Source organism: Lolium rigidum, chromosome 4 (assembly GCF_022539505.1).
Source record: "Lolium rigidum isolate FL_2022 chromosome 4, APGP_CSIRO_Lrig_0.1, whole genome shotgun sequence".
NCBI classification, from domain to species: domain Eukaryota; kingdom Viridiplantae; phylum Streptophyta; class Magnoliopsida; order Poales; family Poaceae; genus Lolium; species Lolium rigidum.
In genome coordinates, this window is record NC_061511.1 from 78314488 (window position 1) to 78323522 (window position 9035).

The 9035-nt window shown below is 45.1% G+C and overlaps 1 protein-coding gene across 1 annotated transcript; it reads right to left on the reverse strand.

Annotated features, from left to right (window-relative positions):
* Window positions 1-3180: 3180 nt before the first annotated feature.
* Window positions 3181-7570, reverse strand: LOC124708228 (MAR-binding filament-like protein 1). The gene is made up of 3 exons (XM_047239917.1): window positions 7288-7570; window positions 5960-6165; window positions 3181-5184 (listed from the first exon to the last, which is right to left on the reverse strand). Exons 1-3 carry the CDS (start codon window positions 7568-7570, stop codon window positions 3424-3426), a joined length of 2250 nt encoding a protein of 749 aa, XP_047095873.1. The 3' UTR covers window positions 3181-3423.
* Between the last annotated feature and the right edge of the window lie 1465 nt (window positions 7571-9035).

Consider the following 9035-nt stretch of genomic DNA (forward strand, 5'->3'; position numbering starts at 1 on the left):
AGCTCAAGTTCTTTAGCTTTGGTCTTCGCCTTGACCTCTTCAATCTCAAGCTTCTTCTGCTGGACATCAAAGAATTTCTTCCTCGTCCTCTTCTTTCTCCCGGCGCCTCCTCTCATCCCTCTTGTCCGTGGACACCTCTCTCGTCCGCATGCATCTCCTTCAAAGTGCCATACAATAGCATGGACGACGCATCACGCTTCATGTCGGCTTTGGTTGCCTTGTGGCCGCGTGGACGACTTGCACGAGAAGCGGAGCTGCCGCAAGGCTGCCCACCATCAAGGTCAATGACCGTGGCATCTTTGGCGGGATTGTTGCCGCTCAAGGTCGCCATGTAGCCCTCGTACCCCTCCCGGAACTTGGGGGTGCCGTGGAGTTCCTTCCAACAATGAGGGAAGGCAAAGGTCTTCTCTCCATTGTTGGCTTTGTAGAATTCCAAAGCTCGCCACACCTAGAGCAAAGCGAGACAACAACGATAAACATATGTGCAAACATCGGATGAATAAGTTGAGGTTATGAATCATACCAAGTCCTTCACACCCATGCCACTAACGGGAGCCGCCTCGCGTGCTCATACGCCGCCCGGAACTTGTTGCATTCCGTTTGAATTGCTCCCCACCTCTTTTGGAGCGATATTTCGCTGCGGTCGCTCTCAAATGGCTCCTGTCCATATTTGCGATGTTCATGGAAGTATTCATAGATCCGGCGCCGAATGCGGACCCTTCTCGCTCGGCACCCGTCAACGCATCTTGCCCGATGGTCAACCATCCATCGACGAGCACCTTGTCCTCCTTCTCCGTGTAGTTGGCGGTTCGTTTGCTTACCCGGCGACCTCGAGCTTGTGCAGCTGCGGCTTGTGTGAGGCCCTCACCGAACAACGGCTCCTCCTCAATGTTTATGCCTGCCGGGACAGGCGGTTGTGCCCTCCCGTGTGTCAATGGGAGGTGGCCGGGGAGCCTCGCCGTGTCGAAGGATATGGAAAGGTCGTCGGCATTGTCCGCGCGAAAGACGGAGGGGCTCGCACGGCGGACGGTGACCGCGCGCGCGCGGCCGACATATCGTCGAACAGAGTTGCGTGCACCGGACGTCGCAGCTCGCTCCCGGTGTTCTTCGGGCCTTTCGAGTTCGCCGGCGCACCGGTTCGAGTCAATGGACGAAGGTGACGGCCCCGTCATGGACTCGCCCACCTCCGGTGACCCATCCCGTGATCGGTACGCTCGCCGCCCATGCGCCCCCATTTCGTGCCCAAATAGGGGCGGTCGGTGGGGCGATTGACCTTGGAGGAAGGGGCCGGGTCACGGAGGAGGCCGAGCTCCCCACCGAGGCCGCGCCGGTGCCGAGGATGATCATGTGCCGGCCGAGCGCCGGGTGGCCGTAAAATAGCATGGCCTCGCCGCTCTTGAAGGAGAGTGCTCTTCGCCTCCGTCCGGAGTTGGAGAAGCCGCCCGCCGCCCGCCGCCGCTCCAGCCTCGGCAGCGGTTTCCCTCTTCCGTTGGTCCGGCGCCCGCGCCGGTCGGCCCTCTTCCTCGCTCTCGAGCTTCCTCTCGCTCCGGGGTGAGCTCGGCCTTCGCCTTCTTCGTCGGCGGCCCGGGGGGAGCTCGGCCACCGCCGGCTCAGAGCCGCCTCCACGGCGAGGAGCGGCAACGGCCGCGGGTGCCTCCTCTTCGATGGTGGCGGTGGTGTCGGTGGCGGTGGCGGCGGCGGCCGCTCGTCGGCCATCTCTAGATTTTGGGAGTACAGGTGGAGTGTTTTCTCGTTTTGGGAGGCGGACGAGCGGGCCGGGGGCGGACAAGGGAGGACGCGAGCGACCAGCCTTTCGCGTCCGCGGCCACGCAAACTCGTCCAAGATTTGGGCCGGGTTTGGGTCGTCCCGACGCCGCGGCCATCCGTTTTAGGGATGGGTCCGCGCGCTGGGCCGCGGTTTTGTCCGTTTCGACCCATCCGGACGCGCGGGCGCGGGATGGGTCGCCCGGTTGGAGATGCCCTTATGCCCCGTGTGCGGTGTGCCTGTGAGCCTGTCCAGAATATGGTAATCTGTTACTGTTAGCTACAACTCCGGTAAGAAGATAGCGAAGGATTTGTATTCTTCCATTCCTTCAAACACACAGCCTGGCGTTGTCAAATATTGGAAGGGCATATATTGTACCATATGCCCGTATGCCAACAGGACAGTCCTTGCAATGCTCCTTCTCAAATATTTGGAGAATTCGAAGACAACGAACTAGACAAGTACAGGTGCAATAAAGTCAGCAAAAGTGGGTGCCAGCTTAAAGGCATCCTGATAACAAAGGAACATGAGAATTACCCCAACATAGTACATGCACCCAAACCATAATGCAGAGCTGTAGCCAAATATATGGCGGTCCTAGCAAGCATTTATAAACATTTAGGTGAAGAAATCCAAAGATGTAAATGATGATTACAATATTACCTAGTAATCTATTGTGGCCACATGGAATCAGGGGTGTCCTGTCCAGATACTCATGGATACTAGAATACACAAGCTATTTTGACTGGCTAGTCTTCAAATTAGCCCTCACAAGTCATAGTGCTGAGGGCCTTCTGCACATCCCCCTTTTCCCTGCTTAAGTATTAATCTTTCAATTAAGAACCCCTTTTACTGTAGTGCTGTCAAATAAAAGAAATACAACAATTCTAGTGAACCAAAGTATTACATTACTGACAAATGGCAACACATTATCTGGGAAAAACACAACAGAAAATAACAATTTAGAAAGACGTAAATACTTAAGTTAAGGATTAATAATCACTTGAACTATTCTGGTATCCTTCAAGTATGCTAAGACCCAGCATAAAACAGTCAGGACGGCATATATAAGCAGCACAAGAAGTTCTCACAGCACCATATGTTTTGGGAGCAATGGGAGTTGAAAAGAAGCGCATACCTTTTGAGTTTTGACTCCTGACGTTTTGGAACTTCTTTCTGAAAATCCCAATGCTCGGGAATCCAGCAGAAGATGTTAAATCATGAATAAACCTCCTGTCGGCATCTCACAGGTCACACTTGAGTTTAATGAATCAGGATAGTGCAGGTTTTATGTACAATGTGGAACATGAAATAGACAGGTCAACAGTACGATAGTAATGCATTAGTTCGCACTGCTGGAAAAGCAGATTACAGATGCAATTTGAAGTGTTTTAGTAGGAAGATAGCATGAGTCATCATATTATAATCCATTAAGCATTCAGACAACAACACATTTGTACACAGTACATTCTCGTTCCCTTGAAATCTACCATATGGAATTACCTAAGGGTTTTTGAGAGCTACAATAAAAAGAGTTGGAAACACTAGAGAGTATCACCGTACAGTAGTCTAATGTGCTAGCTTTCAAAGCTTGGAAGCTCTAAACAACGTTCTAATAAAGTGAGAGCAAATGAAAGATTGTTGATTCTAGATAATGCTCATGTTGCTGGTCTGTCTTTTCTTCTTCTATAAATCTTGTTAGCAGAACGATGAGCTCCAGAATCAGCATTACTGGTATTTGGAGAATGACCTTTCAGAGGTTGGCTGAAATTTGGTGTTGGGCTTGTTCCCAGAACATTTGTATTTGGTGACCCATTTACAGTAATCTGCCTCCTCAGACACAACAAATCACCTTTTGCTGTGGCCAATTCTTCTTCAAGCTTGTTAGACCTGATTTCAAAATTCTCTCTCTCCAACCCAAGCCTTTTAATAAGATGCTGAGCTTCCGCCATATTTTTCTGAGCTTCGACTGTACTTTTCTTTTGCTCCGCAAGAGCCGCTAAAAGCACCTCTTTCTCTTCTTTAATAGCAAAAATCCTAGAATTGGTGCTGTCAAGCTTGTTAGACAGAAACAATGTACTCTCATTCACCTCATTTAGTGAAATGGTTGCCTCATCCAAGTCTGATTGAAGAGCTCTTCTTGCTTCAGAATCCACCAAAGATTGTTTCACCAATGCCTCAAGCTCCCTATTTAAAGTACCATTATTTATGCGTTCACTAACAAGCTCATTTGCTATGGACTCTAACTTCTTATATGCATCCAGCAATTCTTTATTAAGTTCATCATGCACTTCTGTAACAGACACAAATTGATTAGAGGTGACTTCGAGATCTTCTTGTGTCTTTTGAAGTGTCTCCCTGACCGAGGCCAGTTCACTAGAAAGAGCTTTAGAAACTGATTCCGCGTCTTCTACTTTGCTAGTCAGAGCCTGTTTCAATTCATTAGACTCATTTGTGTATTTTAAAACCTGAGCTGTCAAGTCATGATTTGATATAGTTAGTTCATTAAGCTCTTCAGAGAGTTTCAACACCTCATTTCTGGATTCTTGAAGCGCCTCTTCAGTGGACTGAATAAGATCTGATAAACTTTTCCGGACCTCAACTTCATTAACTAGCATTGTTCTATTAGCTTCCAATGCATTATTCAACTCAGCAATTGTAGTTCTCTGTTTACTATGCTCAGTTAATGCAGTAGAAAGTTGTTCTTCGAGCTGATTCAGCTGACCATCTTTATCGAACAATAGTTCAGAATCACGAGATGCCCTCATCTGAGAAGCAGCTTCCAAGTCTGTGTACTGCTTTAACAACTGGTTTATTGTTTCTTCAGCATGGGCCTTTGAAGTGTATAATGTTTGGACATCCTCATTCAGTGAATCAATGAAGGATGTCTTTGATTTTAGATCATCTTTAGCTGCAAGAAGATACTTTTCCAGTTGCTCTAATCTAGAATTTGCATGTTCTAGGCTCTCTTTAGTCTGATTGTAGGTCAACTGCAGGCTCTGGTAGTCATTTTCCTTGGAGGAAAGTGATGAACCAAGTTCCCTGATGTATCCCTCCTTGTCATTTACCTCTTGGCTAAGCAGATTTACCTTGTCATGGAAAATATCAAGTGTTTCCAACTTTTCCCTCATTTTTCCTTCAAATGCATGTTTGTCTTCCTCTGCTTGTGCAATGATACTCTCAAGTTCATGTATCTCATGTCTAAGCTGCTCAACTAGCCCCCTCTCCTTTCTAACTTCGTCATTTAAGGATGTTACAGTCCTCTTAGTTGAAGCCAATTGACCAAGAAGGGAAGCTTCCTTATCCAGGAGCATCCTAGCTTGTTTCTTCTGTGCTGCCTGTTCGTCCAATAGCTTTTTCTCGTAGTTCTCCCTAAGCAAAGACATAGCTGCCTCATTTTCAGACAATTTGATCTCCATCTGGTGGAATAGAAAATCAGATTTATTAGTTAAGAATCCTTCACAAATTCAATATAAGTAGAGATGAATCTCAAGAAAACGTTTTGATGCACAAATCACTACACTGTGGAGGCCAATCTAGTATCTGTAAGGCAACTCATATTGCTTTATCAAATACACACAGATCATGTTACAAAGGGGCAGAGATATATGCATTCAGGAACATCCCTGTATAAGCAGTAGGTGCATAGTATTGTAGTTCATGCTAAAGAACACAAAATCAGCAAGCATATAGCATATTTTTGATTTGTTCAAATATATAACCCTTTGGTTAAACTTTGGACTTCTGGACGAGAGCACTTGGAATGAGTGTCAACATTATGAAACCTATCGCAGCATGCATACCACAGATACTGAATCAAATTCAATCTTACACAGAAACAAAGGTAACTTGCTAGTAAAACAAAGAACACTAAATTTGCAATATTTATCGGACAAGACCATACGCAAAAGAAAGAGGACTGTCTTACATATTAGCATCCATCACAATTCATATATGCATTAAGTGCTATGCCAAATTGAATAGCGCAAATGCATGATAAGAACCAAATTTGTCATAAAATCAATGTGTGCTACTACGCTAGTCTGCAGCAGCAGAAGCATTTTATTGTTTCATGAGTATGTAGCATAGTGAGATCCGAGGTAATAGGGTAGCGAACAACTTTTATTTACGTGCATGTAAAATGTTCGGTGCCAATAGAGATGAGATGTTGACCAAAGGTTGGTAGATGCATACAGCTGAGATGGTTGATTGCAATGCTTTCTTTTCCCGTTGAGAAGTACCAAGAAGTCCAGCCAGAACACCAGAAGCAATAACTGCAATCGCATTCAGAAGATCTGCAAATGGATTCCCTGGAGATGATCCTTTCACCTCAAGCTGGGGTGGTTCAGCCCAAGGTTCTTCAGGATGCATTCCCTCAGTCTTCTGAAAGTCCCTTTTATCTGTAAGAACATCGAGATAAACTTAACAAATCGGTCTCAGGTATAAATAGCAATCTGGCTGATAAAAAGCAGATTATATTTCAACACAAGCATGTGGGATGTGGGCATGAAAAAGGGTGGGTACATATGTGGAGAAACCTTGGCTTTTATTGCTGTGCTTCTCAAATGACATGCTACTTCTGTAGCCTTAAAAAAAATTAAATGCTCTTACCTAGGTATGTGACCACAGCGAAGCATGTTAAGAGACATCATATCATCAACCAATTAAAAAGTGGCGTCGTTCATAAACACAAATAGATGTACCTTTGTACTCAGTCAAGTATTCCCACCAGAATGAGCAACATATTCATGAGAGTAACTACCGGTTTCACGAACTCGTCTCATCAAGCTAGATTTAATAAGGAAGCTATGCTCCCCAGCTTTCCTCATACACCGGTCCATACGTGAAGAGATCAAAGCACCCATTAATCAGTTCAATTAGACAGTCCATACTACATTCCTGAATAAAAACAATGACTAGTGCTCTTTCTGGTGCGGAAAATGCTTGGTGCATGCCAACTCAATTGGCATTTTTCACCACTCAGGTTTGACAGGAAACAAACAGCATGTAAATTTTTTTCTAGATGTAGCCTACTACATTCGAAGTTCGTTGATTAGCATTTAACAGCAGTAAGCAAAAGAAAATCCCAAGAGCTTAAGCATTTGCGTGGTTCAACTTCCAAATAGACATATGATCCACAGATACATTTCGTTGAGAAGGACAGAATTCTGCACAGATTGATGGATGGAGCCAAATGATACACAAACACATGGTACAGTTTTTCAGGGAATCACTCTTATGCGGGGAACTTGCACTCTCACGACCGAATGATCTGGCCAGACCGTTTCATAACACTTGAAATCAGCATTCTGGCAGTCTGGCCGATTCAGAACAGGCTAAACAGTTTTTTCCGTGCAAGATTTGGGTGACTTTCCCGTTCGGATCATGCTACAGCTTCCTAAATTCGCCACCCCGATTCGATGAGAGCTCTAAGTGAATGTGCTCGTCAACGCTCGTATCAGATTTCGAACTAAAACTGTCACACATCATCCCCGCGCAGAGCAGAGTAGTACAGTACTCACCAGTGACGAGATCAGCCGTGGAGGGCTGCGCGCCCGCGCGCGCGGCCGCCGCCGCGTCGCGGAGACGGAGGAGCGGGAGCACGGAGACGCCGACGAGGAGCACGGCCCTCCTCCGCGTGGCCGCCGACGCCGCCACCACCGACGGGGGGCGGGCGGCATCGAGCGAGGCGGCGGCGCTGACTACCCCACGCACCGGGCGGGAGAGAAGGGAGAGGCGCGGCGGCGGTGGCGGTGGCGGTGGCTGCGCCGGCGGCGAGACGAGGAGAAGGTGGCGGTAGCCCATTCCGTCGTGTCGACGAGCCCTAAAACCCAGGCTAGCCCTCCGAGGTCCCGGGTCCCCTCGGCCCTGCAGCTTGGTCCCTGCTGTACGTTTAATCACACTCATTTTTTACTGCATTAATGGTAGCAGCGGAAAATGCTGCGCGCTGGCGCCGCGCGGAAGCGAAGCAGGAGGAGACGGGAGCTCCTATCGCTCGCCTTAAGCGGAGCGAGATGGAATCGCCGCCTGAAGCGTTCGCTCTACCAGGCTGAAGCATTAGCTTATGGGCCTCCCTGCAGCGGCCCAATAAAAGGTACTTCCTCTTTTTTCGTTATCTTTTTCTTTCTGTTTTTTTATTTGTAAAGCATTTTAAATCTGAAGTTTTAGAAAACCGAACATTTTTCAAAATTATTTTTTGAAAAAGTAAACATTTTTAATTAAACATTTTTAAAAATGAACACTTTTTAGAATGAACAAATTTCAAAGTAAACATTTTTTAAAACTGAACTTCAAAATCTAAACAATTTTTAGTTTTGAACAAATTTTAAATCTGAACAAATTTTAAATTTTAGAAAAGTTCAAAATTTAAATCTGAGCATATTTAAATAAAAAAACGAAATCTGAACAAATTTTGAATATGAACAAATTTCATAGTCTGAACAAATTTCGAAATTTGAACAAATTTTAAATCTAAACAAATTTTAAATCTGAACAAATTTTGAAAAAATTCGAAATTGAAAAAAATTATAAATTGAAAAGATTCGAAATAAACTGAATAGAAAACCCTTTTTTTTTTACATGAGAACATAAAACCGTTAAAAAACCTTAATTCAGAAGGAAAGAAAAAAACCGAAATAATTGAACCTGAAGGGGACGAAGCAGTCTCGTTAGATGGGCCCGGCCCATAACTGGCTTCCCTAAGCGGCGTCGCAGATAACCTCCGCAATGGGCGGAGAATAGGTTTTGCCGGAGGAGACTGCTGGGTGGAGTCAAAGGCAAACCGTAATACGTATCCCATGATCGTATACGCCTCCCAATGTAACTAAGCAAAACTAAGGCTGGCCCAGGCTGGGTTTTGGGCAAAACCTATACACCGACCAGGTCGGTAGCTACGCCGCACACCCCCTGGTCGGGTATGGGCCAGGCCCATTTAGATCTGTTTAGCCTGTGCAGTCGTTTTTGCCTTTTCTTTTTTTTTCTGGTTTCTTTTTCTGTTTTCTTTTCTTTTTTCTGTTTTCGGTTTTGTTTATATTTTTTTAGATTCGAAAATTTTAATTTTTAAAAAATGTTCAAATTTAAAAAAAATGAAAAATGTTCAGATTTGAAAACCGCTCAAATCTAAAAATCGTTCAAATATGAAATTTGTTTAAATTCAAAATTTGTTTAAAATTTTAAATGTTCAAATTTAAAAAATTTCAAATGTAAATTTGTTCAAATTTAAAATTTGTTCACATCTAAAATTGTTCAAATCCAAAAATTGTTCATATAA

Bases quoted from the DNA above. Each gene is read 5' to 3' on its own strand.
- LOC124708228 (XM_047239917.1), bottom strand. From the start codon at position 7,570: ATGGGCTACCGCCACCTTCTCCTCGTCTCGCCGCCGGCGCAGCCACCG. The intron at 6,166-7,287 runs GTGAGTACTGTA...ATGTTCTTACAG, and splicing joins CACGGCTGATCTCGTCACTG to ATAAAAGGGACTTTCAGAAG. The intron at 5,185-5,959 runs GTATGCATCTAC...CTATTCCACCAG, and splicing joins TGCAATCAACCATCTCAGCT to ATGGAGATCAAATTGTCTGA.